Genomic DNA, 23,011 nt, shown 5'->3' on the forward strand with positions numbered 1-23,011 from the left:
GCTCTCGGTTTTGCCTAAGTGTAACGATAATCTATTATCAGTCATCCAATCGACACATATGTAGACAGCTGTTCGCTAAGTTTTTCCTGAACAAATTTTACCTAAAGAATGGAAATTCTAAGCACTTTTTGTAATCGTGAAAAGGATAAATGATAACAATTCATGCGAGCGCGAAGAGATTTACACATAAAATGAGACACCCTATTCATGTTTTGTAAATCATGAAAAGGATGATTAATTGGAAATCTTCCTACATTAATAATGCGAGCACAAAGCGCGAGTAGAAAATTATTGATATTGTGATCTGAAACTGGATAATGATTTGAATAGAGAACAAGCTGCGTATCTGATTCTGAATAAACACGCGCGCGCGTGTTTCAGATTTCGACCTAGAATCTGGGCATTCTAAAATATACATTTTTTATCATCACAAAAGCGAGCGCGAAGCGCGGGCTTATAACATTTGATATTCCGCTCTGAAAAAGGGTCAATTCAAGCTCTGTATTTGAAGGACTTTGTAGGAAAATTGTGAGGTGGATTTCGACCTAGAATCTGGGCATTCTAAAATATACCTTTTTTTATCATCAGAAAAGCGAGCGCGAAGCGTGGGCTTAAAACATTTGATATTCCGCTCTGAAAAAGGGTCAATTCAAGCTCTATATTTAAAGGACTTTGTAGGAAAATTGTGAGGTGGATATAGATCACAGTATAAAAAGTGCTGAAATGTTTCATTATTATTACATTGAGTTTTGACATAGGACTGGGACATTTTAAGAACATTTAATATGTCATCATATGATAATGATTACTATATTCCTATTTCTCTTCCTAAGCGCGAGATGAAACTTGTTGATATTACATTCTGAAAAGGGACAATTTGATTATTAAATTAATATCTTATTTATTAATCTAATAAGCCCAATGAAAGCGCGAAATCTGTTAATATTATAGCCTGAAATCTAGACATTTAAAGCACTTTTGTATTATGAATAAGATGCATGAGTTAATATATTTTCAATAATCAATGCGAGCGCAAATCGCGAGCCGAAATTTTTTATAAACTGTCATGAAATGGGGATTTTAAGTACCGGTATATAGAATTAATATTGAGATACATAACTGTTCTGACAATCTGACCTGAATAGTTTTTTGAGAACTTTATGGAATACAGGAAAACAATAGGTACCTGACAAATCATATTTTGCGAGCGCGCAGCACGAGCAAAAAATGTCAATATTCAGACCATAAAACATAGATTTTTACAGAGCACTTTTTGAAAATCAATTTTGTCAATCAGACAAAATAATGAAAGTTCGATTTCCGAGCTGAAATATGTTTTGTATATTGACTTCCAAATTTGATATTTTAAGCTCCATATTGAGCAAGATATGTAAATCACCTAAAAGGTAATGCGAGCGCGAAGCGCGAGCGAAAATTTTATATAGTGACATGAAATATTAAAAAAAAAAATTTTTCCAAGTCTACCCCTCATCGTATATTATTCACACGTCTCTCCCTCCCATGTTTACCCTTCTTTTTCCCCCTCTCTTTTCCCTTTTTTTTTCTTTCTTTCCTTTTTTTCTTTGTTTTTCTCCGCCACTAGGGGGGGGGTCCGGGCCCCTCGCCCCCTCCCGCGATCCGCCTATGCTAGAATGGAATGATTAAAGTGTAAAATTTAAGTCTGTGTTTGCAGACTAGTCGCCCCTGGACGGTCGCATCATGTGACGAGGCACGTGACCTTCAATCAGATGTTACCGGCCGACCGAACTGAAAAACCTCTCCGATTTTTTGTCTTCATCCATTTGATATACATGTATTCAATGGAAGGATAGTAGTGGTGAGAAGTAAGTACCGAACCGTCCTTCAGTTTTTGTACTTGTAACTTTTATTTAGTTCGTCAAATTCATGTTGTGTTTCCATGGCATGCGTGACCAAAGACACTCAACGACAACGGCGTCCGCTCCGCGGACAGTAACCCAGGCCAGCGCCAGGGAGCTCCGGGCCGCGGGCCGGAGCTCCCTGGGTAATACGCGGACAGATGCAGATAGATCATCATAGTCATAGATAGATGATCTAAGATTCTAACGTTAGATCTATTCTAATGCACTCATGGGTTAATTACCATCCTGCCCCGGGGGGCCACTTACATTGACGAGTGGATACCATGCGCGACCAAAAAAACACGTAATAAGGATGTCTTTTTCAAGATAAGGCACGTTACGTACTAGACAGCTGGCAGCCATCTGTTTCGAGGAGTTTTTTAACTTTTTTTTTTTTTTTAATTTCTCCTCGTACACAGACGGCTCGCTAGCGTGCAGCCACCATTAGGGGACTTGCAATGCAAAATCCCCCCGTCGGGGCTCTTCAATTTTTGTCTTTAATGAATAAAAATTTTGAAAATCAACGCGACCAAAATGCAAATTAATATTCCCTCTTGGCATTAATTGCCAAAAAACGGAGAAAAATCAAGTTAAAAGGAACAAAAACAGTGACTTACCTCGGCTGTCGCGCAAATTCACTTCCCCGTTTTATCCGATCTTAAGTACATAAACATATGGCCATTGAGTCCCCTGTACAGATCGCGCTAGAACTTCGGTCTCTGTATTTGGTGAGTGAAGCCAACGGAGTTCAGCTGAACAATCAACATAATAGAGACCGAAGCTTTTGGTCTAGTTACGTACGTAACGTGACAAGGGTGTCAAAAACACAAAAATAATGAAAAAAGGGTATCTATTTCTTTAGGAGATGATAAAACAAAATTAAAATGTGTTATAAAGGATGTCCTTTTTGCCCCAACATCACTACGTGATTAGAGTCCGATTTGTGCGAGGTGTGGAAGGTGGGGCCGTACTCACCCATGGTTGCAATGCTGCCGCCGTGCACGGTAAAATCAAGGCATGTCGCATGCAACTCACTCTATGAGCTGATCCTTCCACAGAATTTGGAGATTCCTGGAGACCAGATTAACTAATTGTATGCATATAGCCAAATCGATATTGCTAAATATATCAATATTCCATAAAATTATTTCATTTCACTTACCAATCCGTATGAAGTCAATTTGGAGACTTATTTGAGTACTCTATTCCCCTCTGTTCCTCGTCTTTTCTTGCTCTTGACGATCGCGCGGCAGTACGATTGTGGATGAACGACAACAATGAACATCAATTTTTGGCTTAAAGAGGGCGCGCGATTTATATTCATATCAAAGACATGACAAGGGCCAAGACTAGGCACCTAACTTATTTTACACACAAATCGACGCAAAGCACGACGCGAAGTCCGTAAAGTGACCAATCTTTTCGTCGTATAGACTTCGGCAGACCGTATCGTTTGTTATAGCTTTGTACCGCTGGTTTCGTTCCAGGTACGTAGATTTTTTTTTCTATTTTTGTTTATTAGTCATCGTTTTAAATTATTTGCAATAAAGTGTTATCATCGCCAATAATAATCTTGAATTATGTTTATGAAGGTATTCCATTTATTTGTGCCCATAATTAGTCAAGTAATCATAAGAATAGCGCATTCAAAGAATTTGGACACGGTTATGAAATTACCGAGGAGCTGAATCAAGGTTGTGAAATTTATTAGCGCCACCAACGGGCTTCCTTGTATTTCCGTAGAAGAGACAAGCGAAGACACTTTCCAGGCCGAGGTAAGCGAAATTTGCTCTTTTTGACCGATTATTATACCTTTTTACTTTTTTAATTTTTTAATGTATTGCTAATTACCGGAAAGAGCCCCGGTGCGTAGCGAGAAGGAGCTTCGGCAAATATTACTTCAGCAATGAAGCGATGTTTGCCGACTACTTCGAAATCTACGGTCAAACACGGTCCGGTGTACGAGGTTCGTATATATATATACGAACCTCGTACTAGTGTGAGTGGGCCGTACTAAACCAAATGGTGTAAAGGTAAAACCGACTACCGACGGACCCGTGACATAACAATAAAATATCGCTGTAATTGTTTAGGGGTTCATTTCAGGGAATACTTGCCAAGAGTATCGTTTTGTTGCCAATACTTGTTAAGGGTAGGGTTTCAGACGCAAATACTTGTTAAGGGGTGCATTTTCAGAATATGGAAAATACGTGTTTAGGGTGCTTTTGGAGACCCCATGGTCGCGCATGGTATCCACTCGTAAATGTAAGTGGCCCCCCCGGGCATCCTGCCTGTGGGGAATCTACAGGTAGGACTATGGTATGCCAATAATAATGCTGTACCATAGAGATATATACCGGTACCGATAATATAACGCTATAAAAATAGGGCGTACTTCGTCAAATCGCTGTGATTACGCGGAGACCGGCCGCCATTACTCGATAGGTCTTCGCAGCCTGCCATGCGCGTACAATACCTTCCTCTTCTTCTTCTGGAAACAGTACAGTCCACCTTCTGGTGTATTGTCGTACTGGTGAAGTGCAGCGTGCAAGTGTATGTACATTATCCGATAAAAAATTGCTTACAGTGTGCAAGTAAAAACAACCACCGTTATCAACGGAGCTGGGTCTTTTGTACCTCTTGTTTAAAGATGTGTAGAGAGGTACAATTAACTGTGCTGTTGGGAGGGAGTTCCAAAGTCTTATCGAATCTGGGAAGAAGCTCCTAGATGGGGCATGTACACGGATGAGCACAGAACCGGAACAAAATGATGACATATGAGCGCAAAAGCAAATGGAAAAGCAAATTTGTAAATATTGCACTGGATTAAAGTGTAAATAATCCAGTTCACGGTTAGCTCATGATCAACTTTTCTCAAATGACCTTTGTGATTTTTCATTACGATAAGCACTACATGTATCATTTTCAAATGTAGATGCTGCGTAAGCTTTACCGGTAGAGTATTCAAATTCTAAGAACAAAAGGCATTGTATAGACCAAGGGCCCGTTTCTCAACACCGTCATAAGTCTAACTTCTTGACTAAATCGGAGATAGTGAGCTACTTGTCCGTTAACCGTTTCACAAAGCCCTCTTTACCAAGATCGGGTACAACAACCTCACTAAATATTTATGACACCTCTGAACCTGTCATAACTTCTTTCTTAATGACGTAGTGGTATCAGGTGGGTAGACTATGACATGCAAAAGTGCCTTGAAATTTTAAAATTACAATCTTACTTAATCAATCATAGAGGTTGAAATTACATCACAAAACAAGTGGGATAATGCATTCAATGATGATTGTAATACAAAGAAACTATAAAAACTGTTTGTAACGCCACAAAACCATTCATTTTGAAATAGTAAAATGATTTAATCGATAAAGATTCTATACCACGTCAGGCCATCCATAACTGAACTCGTATTTGTTGTTTTCAGACCCCTATTAACAGTTGGATAAATTCTATCTCTAATTTATGCATATGATTTGTCAAATTTCGTATGTTTCGGTATCAATTATTAAAAAAGTTTTGTTAAACTATAATTTTGATGACTTTCGGGGTCATAAGAGACCGTATACTTATCATCATTTTACAAAGAAAACCGTTATGGTTTACTTTCGTAAACTATTAAAATTTGATATCCCGGGGGTACCCATCTAAACGTTCACAAGCGATTTTTTAGTCATGAAATAAATTATTCAGAATTTAATTTTTTCTGCAATTAAATGCTCCAGTCTTCATGGTCTAAGTATGTATGATGCATAATTCACCTGTGCTGTTATTTTGAAAAGATTTATTTCCCAATTCATCACAATATTTGCAATTTTGTCATAATTTCTCTTTTTGAAAATTATGCTATTTTGTGACTAAGGCTACGTCTCGTCTGCTCTTTTTACCAGTAGTATCGATATCAAGGTATTCTAGTTAGGAAGCCTTTTGAGAAACAGGTTTAGTAAGATTGGAGCTAACTCCGTGGTTGGTGGATAAAGATATGACTAACTTGTCCATGTGTTGAGAAACGGGCCCCAGGTGACTAGAATAGTTCATCAGGGATAAAGTTTGGAAATCTGTTTTATTGTCTGCCTTTGGCACATTTGACTATTGTTTAGGTGACTGTCAAATACCAGTGATTATAAAGGCTCTATTTATTACTCTTCAGCTTGGATGTGATAAACATTTTGAAAGGAATACATGAATAATCATCAAATCACAAATGCCTATGTCAGTGAATTTGAAAGCCACCTTCATGGTTGTCTCCAATGACCTTTTTCTGCTCGTGCGCAGTTTACAACCGTGAACAGGCTTATTAACAAAAAATCTAGCAAAACTGAGGACAAAGATAGTATAGGCCTATCTGTAGCGCATAATATAGGCCTATCCTACATACAACTATAATACAGGCCAGCGATATATAGATCTATTCAGTCCCAATTGTTTTTGCTTTGGTCATAAATTTCGATACATTATTATGACTTCTATTTTCTAGCGATTTTTAAGGGATGAATATTAAAAATAACATAGTCCTGATTAACCAGTTTTTAATATGATTTGGTGTTCAAATTGACCTCAAAAAATTAATAGGCCCTATCACAGTGTCTGATGCATACACTGTACGAGACACTAAAGTATCGAAAAAACATGATTGCATTTTTTCAAGTATAGTTTCCTAATATGATGCTGATTGCGGATAATTTATTTCTTCACTTTAGATGATTGTTATAATTTATTTTCCATGTAGATCTACACATAGAAATCATATATAGAATAGTGCCTAACTCCTTTTCCCCCATGGTCTTAAAAGTTGATGGAACCAACATCACAATAAGTCGTGAGTCCTAAAATAATCTTTTATTGGTAATTGAAAATGATTTACGCATTGATCCAGTTAAAAATTGATGATTTAGATTTCCTATGCTGGCAACCATCCGATCATATTGATTACTTTCTCACTTGCGATCAATGTAGAAAAGTTTGTTGACAGCAATATTTGCGTATCAAATGCGTGCATGCAGTCGTTATGCAATGTACAGGAGACAGGAGGTCTGATGGGGGAAAGTTAAGGATGTTTACAGTATATTGCCTTGCAAACATTTCAAAATTTCGGAGAGTAAACAAACCACAGTGTGCAACATAAAACAATTTCACTTTAATTTTCTGGAAATTCTAGACTTGATTCATCCTGGCTAAAATACTTTGCTGATCGGCAAACTGGCTGAAATATTCTGTTGATATATCGCCGGTGTTTGTGATCCTATATAATGATTTGTTATGTGAACAAATCAAGGATAGAATAATAAGGAGAGGAAGAAGGAGGAGAAGGAGATGAGAAGAAAATGGGCGGGAGGAGGGTATTATAATTTGTATTATACTATAAAGAACATTATTACTACTGAGTGTATAAAATCAATTGATAACAATATCATGAAAGAGATAATTGCAAACTTAACAAACTTAATATATGAAAACGGTTGCAAAATTATGAGAACTAAAACCAAACATATTGAACAATAATATTGCAAACTGACAAATACTTTAAGATATTACAAATTGTTGGCTGTTCAGTGATCATCCTAATTTAATCTCAAGTATGATCATGATGATACCTTTCTTGAAATTGTGTTAATGAACTGTGTTGCTTGAATATTAACTTTATGGCAAATATTTCTAAACACTGGCACCGGCTGTCACCACTAGTCTCGGGAAATACAAACACGTTTTAGATAAGTCTGTAGATTTGTTTAGTGATTATGAACTAGGTAAAATCAATTACCATCTTTATTACTCTTTGGAGAAATAATAGATTATGCCTGGTGAATTTGATCAAAACAAACAAACAAATCTCGATAATTCACAATGGTTCCATACAACATTAAGGTTCACCTTTAAACAATGATTTGGATTCACAAAGATTACAATGATTCAAACATATGACCTTTGGAATTTGTCGCAATTTCTTTGTATAGAAAAGAAAATATAAAATACAATTTTTGAAGTATGATGCAATCCTTGATAAACTAAAAGCAGTATTAAAGAGTCACATTCTTGATAAATACATACAGGTTAGCAGTCTGTGGATGATTTAATATTATCTTTGAGCTGTTGGCATGACGTCAATCTTGTCAAGCTCATCGTGGGCTACGATGTCTTCAAGGGGGTGGTCGAATTAACTCACTCGCAGTGCCGAGGAAGATTTCCTCCTGTCATTGATCATGCAGACAAAACCGGTTCCACAAATGGCGGCCTAGTATCACAGGCTTACCAAGGAATGAGACTGTGGAAATGGGAATTACTGTTTCTGTTAGTTCTTCTTTTACATAAATATTCTATTTATCTTTCAGTTAAGAAAATAGAAAAAAAAAATCAAAAATACTTCTTGAATTGTTTTCTCTCTCTCAAAAAAAATCAACAACAAAAATCACAATCAATGTGGTATACATACTTCATACCCAATCCACTGATACATAGAAAACTGATTATTCCATGTTTTGGGTTTTTTTTATGACAGAAGTAATCATTATTTGTCCTACGTTGCATTTACAGTTCAGTAGTAAAACTCATTCGTCACATTTGGACAAAAATAACAATATTGATAACTTTTCGAAAATCCTGACATGTATATAGAACAAATGAGCATTTACAATTGAGGGTAAATTGAGTTTAAATGCTTCCAACCTTTCAACAGCAATCGCATGTATATAATATAGATTGAATGATAGGCCAGTTCAACTTACGTTTATCTCGTCGAAACAATAGTGTAAAAACCCTGCAGAACAGCGTTGGCGTGGTCCTTGTAGTGACTTGGTTCTGACGGCTAATAAACGGAAAAACATTGGATTCTGACAAGAAATCTCCAAAGCCTTTTTACCTCACTTCACACTACACCACGCCCTGGTCTCACTTGCCCTGCACTCACACGTACGGCCTTTCCTGTACACGGCTTTTAGCATTCTGTCTACGTGGCGCGAATAACGCTTACCCCTGACGTAGCGACAGCAAATCATTGTATGCATGGACGCATCGCATTCCAATACTAGTGTCCTAATTAAATGCACGCAGTGGCGAACTTTGACACCGGCCTATACAATCAGATAAACACGCATTTTGCATATATTCAGTTTTGTTTGTCATTTTAAAAGTATATACGGAATTTGATCTTTTAGTTTTCTTCTTTTAATGTCATTAGTTAGCTTATGGGCCTGAGTTTGATTGTTCAGGTTTGTTTACAATAAGATTTCTATGGATGAACAAAATTATATCAACATTTTTTATACGGGGCCGCGGAATGATTTTGAAAGTGGTAGGGCTGCATAAAATCACAATCATTTACTATCTAATGTTAATTTTTTCTTCAGGAAGGGGTCCAGTCGCGCCCCCTGTTTTTTATTTTGATCAGTATGTTAAAGTGCATTTGCTTGAATGCGTATGTCACTTTAATTACAACTCCCAATAAAAAGCGAATGAAAACAAAGATTCTAACGTAAAGTGAAGGGAATTAAAAAGCAAAAAGTTGGAACAAATGTCATTCTCTACATTTTTAAATCAATATTTCATTTTCGGTGCCATAAAGGTCTGCAGATTTCGGGAATTATGTTCGGAGAGAATAAAATCAACACGTTCACCAAATAACACAAATTTTAACATTGATGGTGTAACGGGAGGCTCACCAAGAACAATAATGAGAAGCCCTTTATGTACTACTTGCTAAAAAAATTATAATAGTGCATATATACAATAATCAAAGATCAGAACACTAACTTAACCTATATTTCATACAAACTAAAGCAAGTTACATATAGTAGGCCTATATAAAAATTACAAAATTATATCCAACATAAACATATTGGTCATGAGGACATTAAAGGACGTGAATGAAGGAAATGTGGGGAAAGGGCGACGCAGTTAGGTAGGGAAATCCAGAGAAGATGGGCTATAATTCACTGTCTTTTGAATTAATTGTCAATCTTTCTATGAATGGACGTTGTATGTTTCATTTTCATCTGCTTATTTATGTGATATTGTTATAAAGGATGTACTTTTTGCCCCAACACTACGTGTGTAGGGTCTAATTTGAGCGAGGTGTGTGGGGTGGTACTAAACGCATGGTATCCATGACTGTCTATCAACAACAATCTCTTGAATGTGATATGTATTTCTTAACTGCAGATCATGGGGTCATCACCTAGTACTGCTTTAAAAGAAAAGACAGTGGTTGTGATCGGTGGCAGCTATGGTGGGAAGTCAGTGGCATATCCTCTCAGGGGTCAGTGTAAACTTATTGTGATTGATCCACGTGAGGCCGTGCATGTTACCATAGCATCACCAAGAGCATGCGTTGAACCAGGTAATAAACCCAAAAGTGTACTTCCTATATGGCCTTTCTGTGTGACAGAGTACATGATCAAGTAAAAGGATCATGTCCATGGTCTACCCCAATAACAAGTTGATTTAAATAGAGAAAAAAAATCATACAATCATAAAGGAAACTGGAAAGTTCATAAATTATAGGATGCGAAATAAGAAAGTTATGACATTTTCAAGTTTCGCTGATTTGTAACATTTGTAACATTATTTGTAATAGCGATGTTCACACCATACTGTAGGGGATATGCAAATGAGAGTTGGTGTCACAATCTCACTATTCAAATGAAATTGATAAAGTAGTTAAGTTTTTGCAGCTTTGATAGTAAGCGTGGACGATAAGTGGAAGCATCGTGGTGTAGTGGTTCTGACTCTCGCCTTGTAATCAGAGCTGAGGTCATGTGTTCGAATCCCACCATGGCCTAGTGTCCTTTGGCAAGGCTTCAATTTACAATTTGCCACTCCACCCAGGTTTTAAATGGGTACCTGGTATGCAAAAGCCTATGCAGTATGCTTAGCAATAGAGTCTTGGAACTCTTGTTGGAATGCTCCCAAGGGAGTGGAGAAGGTACAACATTGCATGCGGGCATGCAAGGATCCGATGACCGGGGTAAAGATATATCTGTAAAGCACTTAGAGACCTTGTTCCGATGTATTAAGTGCTATATAAATGCGGAATATTATTATTATTATAAGGAAACTCTTGACTGAATCACAAATGGATACAACAATTGCATAATTTCCACTTGTTCATGGAGGAATCAAACCATGGTTTATAATGAAAAAAAATGATATGTTTCATATTTGATATAATAAAATGTGAAAGATTTAGCGAGTTTCTACATCAATGCCCTCATTTGCATACTGTCTGTTTTGCATATAACTGTTTTGTGCCATTAAGCAAAACTCTGAAATGTCACTACTTTCTTACTTTATATGCAAATTTAGTAACTTTCCTTAACAACTGTACTAGAATGATAAAATAGATTGTAGCTTATTTCAGGGCGATAATCTGATTTGTCTCTTTTTATTTGAGGTAAAAAGTAATACAATATTTAGAAGCAAGTGCAAAGTAATCAGTTAATACTCTGTATTCAGAAATCCCCTCCTAGTTCAAAATTAATGTACCCCCATCATACCTACCACTGATGACTTCAAATTTAAAGTAGCAATATACAAAAATATTGAGGTTAAGAAATTATCATTTAAAAGGTTCCTGATACTTTGTTTCAAAGCTCAGAGGTGCTTGAAATTGCCCTTCTAGCATCACTTAACTCTTTAACTACAAAATCACACCAATACCATTTTGATTTTCATTAGAGTCTATCACATCTTTTTGTAAATCAGGCCCTTGCTCTTTCGCTCTTTGATTTCAGGCTTTGCAAAGAGATGTCTTATACCACTTCAAGAAGTCTTTGGTGATAGTTTTGAGCAGGGCACTGTGGGTAAGATATCTCCGGAAGCAGGTCATGTTGTTCTCTCTGACGGCAAGGAGATTCCTTATGATTATCTAGTGATAGCTACAGGTACATCTGGTCCATTTCCAGGCAAACTTGAAAATGACTGCACTATCAATCAAGCATTGGATCTGTATGCAGATGCATGTACCAAGGTAGATATATACAACTTGCCTCTGTCTGTTCAGTCCATTTGAAGATACCTTTTTATATTAGGAGACTGAATTAAATGCATATGTCTTTATTCAGAAGTGATGGGATGTGAATTCATTTTTATCACTTGTCCAATGTAATTGATTTTAAACATCAAATTTTGTATATTATTAGTAAGGTCATATGTACAAATTCTGTTGTTTACAATTACATATTAGAAATATAGACTTGACTTCAAATACACTTTAATACTGTTTTGTAGAAAACCATTGATCAGGCATGGATTTTACTTGATACATTCTTCATATTTGATTGCCCCTAAAGAACTGTTTGCTTAACTCCTTGTCCCTAGTATTAGAGGATGAGGAAAATAATTTCTCTCCTCGCACTTTTTTTTCACATGTAGTTCCTATATTCATATACTGTACATGTATTAGCGTAGACCTACAAGGTTAGTCTTAAAAATGCCTGATTCCATTGTAGGTGAAAGCTGCCAAGACAGTGGTGATCATTGGAGGAGGAGCTGTAGGGGTGGAGATTGCTGGAGAGATAGCTACAGATTACCCAGACAAGGAGGTTACTATCATTCATGCTAGGGATAGTTTGGTAGAACCTGCTACAAGCAATACATTCAGGGCCTCTGTACAGAAGCAGTTAGAAGAACTTAATGTTAAAATTATCTTTGGTATGTGCATTATCTGTCATCTTCTTCACTATGTAGAATTTATCATAATTATCCTGCCCTCGTTACTGAGGATTTCCTTCTCTCTCGACTATTTGGGCATGTGTATAAGTATTACCATTGTTGTGTTTCTTTTTCTTTCATTTTTTATGTTGACACCTCTCATCTGCCATACACCACAATGATTATGTATCATTGGGAATAATACACTACACATGTACACATACATTAGGTGATCAGTAATGCAAAACACTTACTGCAATGTGCTGATAATATATCATTACAAATCAATGCACTTTCTAAAAAGGACAGATGTACCCAGGAAATCATGTTTATTGTTTTGGTGATTATTGGTTATAGTGTTTTTGTGAAGGAAGGACTCCACAGAGTCTGCACTTGATTTAAGCTTGTGGCCCTGGTTCCAAATCCACTCATTTTACTTTCTCTCCTGTATGGTTTCATGTTTATGATATCACTGGAAAGCTTATTCTATCATATGTTGGTAGACATGGACAGCAATTATGCTGCAGTATTGTTGGAAATGCCAGAAATTTTTTTTTTTCTTGGCTCCACAATATTTTGCATTAATGTAAAAAGAAATTATTAAATGAAAATGAGTGAACAATTGATATTATATAGTGAATAAGAATAGGTCTGTTGTTTAATCCCAACTTAATGATACCATAAACCCTTTTCTACACTTTTAAGTCTTTAGCTATTATTCAATCGTGTTGGTACTTTCAAAATATTAAAACATTAGCGTTTGATTATTGGTAATCGACTTTCCCAAATTTGCAGAAAGAATAGACTCAATACACAAAGGAAGGTATAGAACTGATCATACACTTATTTAGAATGACAAATATTATCTTTACCTCTGTAACTCTTTTTCTTCAGGGACAGGGTGGGGGATTCCCTAAACAAATATGGGACATAATAATATCTGCATGTCCCTCTCTACTCCATCTAACTCCTCAGGTGAGAAGGTGACCAATTTTGATGAAATTCCTAGAGACCTTTCTGGAGCTACTGTTCTAACTGATAAAGGCAAGTCCATCCAAGCTGACATAGTATTTGTATGCATTGGTTTGAGAGTCAACAGTCAAGCATATGCAGAAGAATTTGGTAAGTGGTATCCACAGGTTTTTTGGGCACTTTGGTCATCAAACTTTGCTTGATCTAGGACCCGTTTCATAAAGATATACCAACTACGGTAACTACGGTAACCATTATGACAAATACCATAGAAACATCAAACAGCTAATCACAATCATGGTTTCTATGTTACTTACAATAAATTCAAAGTTATTATAGTTGAAATTCTTTATGAAACATGCCACTAGAATTAAGAAACTAGAATATTCAGTGAATTAATTTCTTGGAAAGCTGATAAAGTGTTTCAGTTTTCATGGAAATTCAGGGGTCCATTTCATCTAGAAATTTGAACTATGGTAACTTTGCCTTTATGGTATCTATCTTGGTAACAGACCTCAGAAGCCTAGATACAAATCAAGGTCTACATGGTAGTTATAAAGCAAAGATGTAGTTAACGCAGGATATGTCTTATGAAATATATCCCAGGTCAGCTCTGCAAATAAGGAAAATTTTCAGCACATTTTAATTGTACAAAACATGTTTTTTCCCAAAACATTGGGGTTTTAGACAAAACAAACTTCGTAGGGATAAAGACCTAAGCCTCTGTTTCTTTTGTTTTAAAATTGTTGTAACTTGTTCATGTTTTCTTTCCTATGTGAAAGGATGTCAGCAGATGAATAAATGAAATGGTATATATTTTTTTCTTTCAGTATTATTACCACTAAATCATTAATTATTTACAGGTTCCAAGATGGATGAAGGCGGTGCCCTCAAGGTCAACCAGTACCTTCAGGTTGAAGGTCATGAAAATATATTTGCTGTTGGTGACTGCTGCAATGCTGATATTCAGAAGATGGCATACAGAGCGGGAGAGCAAGGGAAGGCTGTTTATCACAACATCCTACAACATGCCAGTGGCTGTGCACTCAAACCATACCAATCACGTATGTATGCTATCTTTCAATCTTGTGGAAAGGATGATCAGTGGAGTCCCTACTATTATCCTATAATGTAATTCAGTATGAGAGGGGCATGATGTATATAGTACTCCACCTCAACTCCCCAATCTGTTTCATTGAGAAGAAAGAATTGAAGGGTTTGCTGATTCAATTATCTTCTTTCTTATATCCTGAAAGAGTAACACCAACTTCATACTTCTATTATTTATAAGATGAGATATTGTGTTTAATATCCTACATAGATTAAATCCTATATAGTGATTGGTTCAGATAGCATCATGTGACCAAATATATTCTAACTTTGATGTTGCTTGACATCAGACCTCATATTTTCTGCCCAGCAAATATTCTGATGTCATCATTTAAGATGAAGAGATACATAGCAAATCTCTCGGGCATGCCAGTTGGAGAGCTGTTTCTTTAAGGCATGTCCTGTGATTTGACGGCGCAGGCACTAGTCCGCGTTCTGCTGTGTGTGGTGGCTTAGGGAAAAGTAGGTCATTCAACTCAAGTAACCGGACTCTGCAAGCTCACTGCATAGATTTTAGTTCTAATTTATTAAAATTAGGATATAAAACAAATATCAATAGTGAGAATTATTAATCACAGGTTGGACTGGCAATATAACTCTTCACCCCTCAGGAAAAATAGTAATTGCTAGACCAACCTCAGATAAATTATTCCCTCTATACTTTTTCAAGCTTGATATATATGTATAATGAAAATGAACCTTTAATGATATGAGAGGAACTCTGAGCCTGAATTACAAGAAGAGACCATTTTGAGATTTGAAAACAAATTCAAGTTTGGGTCATGGCTAAATGGGCATTACTCTTGCAATAAATAAGCCCGTGTTAATCAATTTCTAGATTTTACATCAGAAATACCTATGCAATTGGTGATTTTGCCCCCATTCAGCCAAAATCAACCCCTGAAATCCTCTAAGCAGAGATTAGGAAATTAAGATGAATTACGGGAGTAGTTCTGACAGTTTGGGTGGACATGGATGACAAAAAGTATACTCTAAGGAAAAAATGTAATCCTGGTAATACCTGGTTATATACATTAATAATTCATAGATTTTTAATTCATATGTGTTTTCCTCTTCTCATTGACAGCATCACCAATGTTTGCTTTGTCTATTGGAAGGCACAGAGGTCAGCTTCAGGTTGGTAGTATGGTCCTAGGGTCATGGCTTGTAAAGAGACTTAAAAGTCATGATCTGTTGACAGGACGGATGTGGGGTGACTTTGGCTTAAAACCTCCCACAAACTAAGCATTGGGAAAGCTACAGGACAGATGGAATGGATCCTAGATACCTGTATTAAAGGGAAGGAGTTGATGTTTGTTATAAGCTTGAGTGTTGTACTGTATTTGCAAAATATTTTCTGCTAATAGTGCGTATCAAAAAAACGTCTATAAAATTTTTTTTTCAAATTATGATATCTATATTTTGATGTTAATAGATGCTCTGAAATCTAATCTTTGAAATGCCATTTAAAAAAATGAATTTTGTTCATGCTTGAGCGAACACGGGACGTTTTTGTCGGGGGTTCAAAAAGAGGCTTGCGCCAAAATGGCAGAAATGAGAAATTTGATGATCTGACTTCTTGCTAATCATCAGACTTCCTCTTAACCTTTTCATTATCTTTGCCATGATTTTCGAATTATGCTGTCAAACTTCATTTACACATTTATTTACTTGAAATATTTTGTTTTTTCATTGAAACTTCTTTAACCTTTGAATTTTCCTTCATAAGTAAGAAAAGAATACTTTTTGTCAACCCAATTTAGCAAGAAGATTTGCATTATTAGTTGGGAGAACTTGTAATTATTCAAATCGTATTTTATTATGTGAAACAAATTATGTTATGGTACCTTTGAAAACATGAATCCTATTTTCAAGGAGTTATTGATTTCTTGACCAAGAATAATTATGTGCTTGACAGGACAAACAGGAAAGGAATCTCGTCTTTCAATGTCAATGGTTTATTGGGTCAATTTTGAAGGAGCTAGATATGGCAGATCGGATAAAATGTATTTAAAAAGTTGTGAGCAAGCAAAGTGAGCAAGCAAAAATTTCCACTTTTGTATTAAAATATCAAATTTTGTGATAGATTTTGACAGAATATTCAGAAAATAAATCATATTTCACTTTCAATCTTTCCTTTTATTTCGTTTCCACTTGTTTTTATTGGGGGAACACCCCGAGCCCCCGCCCATCTGTATGCCACTGTTCAAAGGCACCATAACCTTTGTAGCACACAATGAAAGGATTTGAAAAAAATGCACACTCTCCCATACTTCGGTTACAAATTTTTAGTTTTTGCTTAAAGAAGGAATATTTAAAGCTAAAAGAGAACATATTAAAAAGAAACAACAACAGACAAATTCAAGCAAATAAACAGATTTGAAAATGAATTTTGACCGCATAATTCGAAAATTATGGCAAAGATAATGATAAGGATAAGAGGAAGTCTGCTGATTAGCAAGAAGTCCGATCATCATATTTATCATTTTATGCCATTTTGGCGCAAGCCTCCTTTTTAACCCCAGACAAAAACATTCCGTGTTCGCTCAAGCATGAACAAAACTAAATTTTTTTAATGGCATTTGAAAGATAAGACTTCAGAGCATCTATGAACATCAAAATATAGACATAATTTGCAACAAAAATTTTAGAGACTTTTCAAATCTGTCCCGTTTTTTTTTATACGGACTGTGTATATATATACATATATAACGCCTTGGGAATATGTTGAATACTTTTAGAAATATTGTATAGTTGCAGGAACGCCCTTAGCAGAGTAGTGTGCAATACTTGATGTAATTTATGCAAGTACTAGTTTGTAATAGTATGCTGCATTTTGTAACTGTGTGTGAATTGCCTATTTTGAAATGTTTACTGATCAAGTTTCATTTTGAAGTATGTATGTTTTGTAATTTATTTTTTTTCAGTGCTGTATAGAGTATAGTTTTGTTGAAATTATCTTTTAAAAATATGCTTTCATTTGTAATGGCGTGCAGTTTGTTATACATTTCTTGCCCGTAATTTGAAATTTTTCTTGATTCATGAAAAGCCAAACATGTCAAAACACTGTATATTTCATATCTGTACTTCCATGGGGAAAAATAACTAATGTACGTGTAGATATATTATCAGGCAATTCTTAATTGTTTGAGCATAAATTTTGCTGATAAATTTGATATCTACTGTAGAACATTGGTGTCACCTTTCACTATCCATAGTTAAACTACAGTTTAGACCATTATTGAAGTTAAACCTGACTTCAGGCCTTGTGGATTTATGAATATCATCATCCGATATGTTATACAGATTGAAAGAATGAATTGATTCAATTGCATTTGTGTTTTATACTTTTTTCACTTTTCATTTACTTTGGTAATTGGTCAATAATAACTGACTAGCATCACAGACTGAAGGGGCTTTGTACATGTACAGTCAACCTAACATAAGCCAAATCTCTTGGAGAATAAGCAAATTACTTTGGCATCAACAAATTAACCCACAAGCTTCAGCAACCGGTTGGTTTGTACAAATAACATGTAGTTGGGGAGAAGATAATTTGGTATTTACTGGGTTAAGTTTATGTCTGTTAATTTTAAACTAGGTGGTACTCCAAAGACGGATCTTGTGTTAACCCTAATTCTCCCGGGGGGGGGGGCCATAATGGCCCCCCCCCTTGACAATTTTCGCGATATATCTGCTGTGCAAATTTTTTTGACCTCGCCGCTCACTGACTTTTTACTTTCAAGTCTTGCGCAAATTTTGAGACCAAATTTGTGACGCCCGGGTACACGGTTACGACATTATGCAACATTATGTAAGTGCATGTCAGACCCAAAATTGCTCATAAACGTGATTTCATGTACAAATCCAATGCAAATTGTGTATTTAGCCAAAATTCATAAATTTATCATTATTTCTACTTTTACTGATTAAACTGAATTAATTTTGCCTTGTTTATGATCAGAACTAAGTCTGGAATGATTTCCATTGAAAAAACAATAAAAAACAAAAAGTGAAAAAACAAAGAAATACATAAGAAATTCATAAAACAATAAAATACATAAGAAATTGATTTCCGAACCGAAGTTTTTTTAATTGCGATTGTTAAGATTGCTACAAAGAATTTTTTTACCAAAAATTAGCATTCTAGGAGCTTTATTTAGTGAATTATAGCAAAAAGTATGATTTATGCATAAATTAGCATAATTAATTCATATAAAATAAAATCTCATTATTTTGGAAAATTTTACCATACAGCCTTGTAGATTACATCGCACACTACCAGTGTGCAAATTTGTGCGTCGCTCGCGCAATCGGCGGCCGAGATCTTAAGGGGGGGCCATAATGGCCCCCCCCCCCGGGATTGACAAGAATCAAAATACCCCGGGAGATTGAGGGTTAAGATTATTATAAACTTTATTGATGTAATCATGAATATATCTAATGTGTTCTTTAGTTTAGGGCCTCACAGCCTCTATCTATAAGCATGTATGTGTGGACATGATGATAGATTATTATAAACTTTATTGATGTAATCATGAATATATCTAATGTGTTATTTAGTTTAGGGCCTCACAGCCTCTATCTGTAAACATGTATGTGTGGACATGATGATAGATTATTATAAACTTTATTGATGTAATCATGAATATATCTAATTTGTTCTTTAGTTTAGGGCCTGCACATCCTCTATATGTAAGCATGTTTGTGTGGACATGATGATAGATAATTATTATAAACTTTATTGATGTAATCATGAATATATCTAATTTGTTCTTTAGTTTAGGGCCTCACATCCTCTATCTGTAAGCATGTATGTGTGGACATGATGATAGATTATTATAAACTTTATTGATGTAATCATGAATATATCTAATGTGTTCTTAAGTTTAGGGCCCGCACAGCCTCTATCTGTAAGCATGTATGTGTGGACATGATGATATCTCTTTATCAGTCTTCTCACCCTTAAAGACTAGGCCAAATCATTGCTAAAACAAGTCAAATTGGATTATTCTCAATTAGAGTGAAAGGGGGATTCCTGTGTATTTTGCTGACAAAACAAGGGGGCCCATAGTTTTTTGGGTTTTTTTTTTGTAATCAAGGACTAATCTATGGATAGTCATTAACAGGAATCATAGAAATATGATAAGATGAAGAATACCATAGATTGTTTAAGCTGCATTGAGTAGTAGTGGATTATCCATAGATGATTTACTCTAAGGTACTTGCTTTGGTTCCTCATCTTTGAAATGCTTTTGCTGAAATAAAGAAAATACCATGTCTTTGCTCTCTTGCAAAGGTGTTGCTCCTCATTTAAAGGTAATATGCCACAACTATTGTGAACAGCACCAGCTCAAGACTACATTGCCCAGAATGTTGAATTATGGGTAAACAACATGGCTAGATTTGAGGACTTGAGGCGATGGAATAAAAGGTTGCTTAAATAAGGCTATTGGCTTAAAGATCTATTTTCAAAATATTCTTTAAGTAAAAATAGTCTGTTGTAATACATCCGAGTAATCTTGTTTTCCAAGAAAATATGTTTTCCAAGAAAAATTAAACTGCCATACAATTTTTTTTTAATTGTTCCATTCTTTCCCCCTTAATTCGTAGAGGAAGAGAGAGAGAGAGCATTAAGCCAATGTATATCTTAATATCATTATGACATATATTTATAGAATTTTTATATATTAAGTTATTTCAGTGTTCACTTTATAAAGTTCATGAATTGATGCACATGATATATTTGTTTTTTATTCATAATTTTATAAATAAATAAAAAGATGTCCATAGATATTTAACAGTGTTGGAAATGTTTTTTTCTTTGTGATAATAAATATGGGATAAGGAATGAGGACATCTTGGATGATACACATTATATTCAAGTAAACTTAACATAAATGCTCAAAATGGTATTGATAAACAATGTAAATTTGAATGTGTGTACTTCAGTTTAATTTTTCGAAATCATTCTAGATGACACTCTATTACCAGGACTATTGATAATACATGTATTTCAAACAAAATATAATTATAAAAGCATTGGTGTCCTATGTAAATTACGTGTAACCCTATGTCAAAATGTGTCATTTAGTTTGTATAACTGTTTAATTTTACAATTCTTTCATTATTGTACCATTACTTGGGCAGCAGAAGGAAAAACTAAATTCGAATCTTTGTATAAACTTCAAAAGAAAGCTCGTAGAATATGTATCGATTTTCACGTTCAAGCTCATTCTCGTCCTTTTTGGTCACAAACACTTACTATTCATAGAATTCAAATTGCTATAATAATGTTTAATGTTAATAATAAAATGTGTTTTTTTTCTATTTGACTGGATTATGTTTAACAATTTTTTTTACTTACATTTTCAGGGGCATATCCAGGTTTCGCCAATGGGGGGGGGGGGCTGAAAAAATATTTTCATCCACATTTTTCCTTTAACGTCCTCTCAAAACTGACTTTTATTGTTTTTCTGAAGGGTCTTACAGTTACTTCTTACCTTTATTCTTATAAACAAGAAAATTGTATGTTATTAAAAACAATGCAAGCGCAAAGCGCGGGATAAATTTTTGAAGAAATTTCATGTATCTTGTCCTGAAAATTGAACATTTAGAACAATGTTTGTGATCATGAACAAGATGCAGATGTTAATAACTGCGAGTACGAAGCGCGAGCTTATATTTTTATATACTGCATGGCCTGATCTAAAAGGGATTTGTTATGGACTGTTTGCATTTACCCATGAAGAATGTCCAGTTATCAGGTTGGAATATCACCAATAATCAACAAAGATTTTCCTCCCCACGCAGAGCAGTGAAACTCTGACATTTCAAAGGGCGGACGTTTCATTAAATGCAGATATCTCTAATACCCCCATAGGTTCCAATTCAATTGATTTCCTAAGACTATATTGAACTTCAATACAAAGAAAACAGAGCGCAAAAAGTTGAAACTTTTGTGATTTATTTAAATTACATAAAAAAGGATGATGTATAATTTCTTTTACTCATCCTGGAGCGCGTCGTATGAAACTTAAGTGTCATTCAAACTGAGTGCGTAAAATAAGTCTGAGATGAATGTGCAGGGAGGTGACATGAAGTTTCAGAGAATTTAATAGAAATATTGTACTTTTTTATTTAATACGACACGAATTTTATACTTTTTTTAATGAGAAACCCGTTTTCCCATGATTGTTTAGTAATGAGCTGAAAAGCGGGAGAAGTGGCCTATATGGGGGTAACGGCAAAAATTGAGATCGGCATAAATATTTAACTCGCCTGGGGCCGACCAGAAGTGCGGAAATATTGCGTGATCAATTTGAAAAAAAGAAGATAATTTCATATACTTCGGCCTAACCTTACTCTATAATTCCATGCCCTATTGTATACATTTGAACTTAAACTGGCAAGAAACACACTAGTCCTATAGCCGAGGTGGAAAAACAGGATTAGATAGAGGGTGAGGGAAACAAAGAACTGCATTATTGTCATTTAACCGCGCAAAGCGCGGAAGCGAAATTTATATATATAGATTTAGAGTGAGAGTGAAGTAGCTTCGTTAAGGTACTAATACTTTTGAGGAAAAAAAAGTTAAAGAATAAAAAGAAAAACCCACAAAGCTACCTTCCCTTTTCTCCCTTCGCTTTTCCCTTTATCAATTTTTCCCCCTTCTTTTGGGGGACGTTTTCGGGGGGGGGGGCACCGCCCCCCGGCTACGCGCCTGGCAAGATACTTATATTATTCATGAGTCACTAAATGCAGTCCCTATAACAGGTTCCTTTTCTGCAAGTATATTTAAAAAAAATCCGCTCGCCCTTGCGTTAATTCTGTAGTTAGATACACGTCTTTTTCATGATTACAAAAATTGCTTGTAATGTTTGACTTTCATGTCTTATTACATGAAATACCCAAGTTTGAGCTCGCGATTCGCACTCGCAACATCTCGCAATGATGTCCTTTTAATGGTATAATTAGCGACATAATTGACCGAAAAGCGAGTTTTACAACTTCAAATTTGATTTTTTTTTCCAAACAGGTTGCTCGCTACGCTCACTCGTGGAAAAAAGCCTAAATATATATCTTATCAATCAGAAATCACTTTAAAAATGCTTTGCTCAATTTAATTACTACAAAACACACAACTACTTCGTGCAGATGATAATTCTATTGTGAAATAATCCGTTGGCACCTAATGCCCATTTTGACAAGTGCCCTTTTTGGCTTTGCCCCCCAAACGAAAATTTGTTCCGCCGCCCCTGTTTGGAAACTTTAATCGGTAATTCTACCTTTTATGCGCCTATATTGTTTTTGTTTTATTGCTATAACTCATCTCTAATATTAGTGTAATCGAATACACTTTGCAAAATACTAAAAGTAAGCCTTCATGCATC

At 35.4% G+C, this 23,011-nt stretch overlaps 1 protein-coding gene across 1 annotated transcript; it reads left to right on the forward strand.

The window, feature by feature from the left end:
- Positions 1-1,719: 1,719 nt before the first annotated feature.
- Positions 1,720-18,608, forward strand: LOC129255903 (ferroptosis suppressor protein 1-like). The gene is made up of 7 exons (XM_054894222.2): positions 1,720-1,844; positions 10,047-10,224; positions 11,618-11,853; positions 12,335-12,536; positions 13,512-13,658; positions 14,372-14,572; positions 15,706-18,608. The coding sequence occupies exons 2-7, from the start codon at positions 10,050-10,052 to the stop codon at positions 15,861-15,863; spliced, it is 1,119 nt and encodes a 372-aa protein (XP_054750197.1). The 5' UTR covers positions 1,720-1,844; positions 10,047-10,049; the 3' UTR covers positions 15,864-18,608.
- The last annotated feature ends 4,403 nt before the right edge of the window (positions 18,609-23,011 follow it).

The sequence above is a fragment of the Lytechinus pictus genome, chromosome 1 (genome assembly GCF_037042905.1).
Source record: "Lytechinus pictus isolate F3 Inbred chromosome 1, Lp3.0, whole genome shotgun sequence".
Taxonomy (NCBI): domain Eukaryota; kingdom Metazoa; phylum Echinodermata; class Echinoidea; order Temnopleuroida; family Toxopneustidae; genus Lytechinus; species Lytechinus pictus.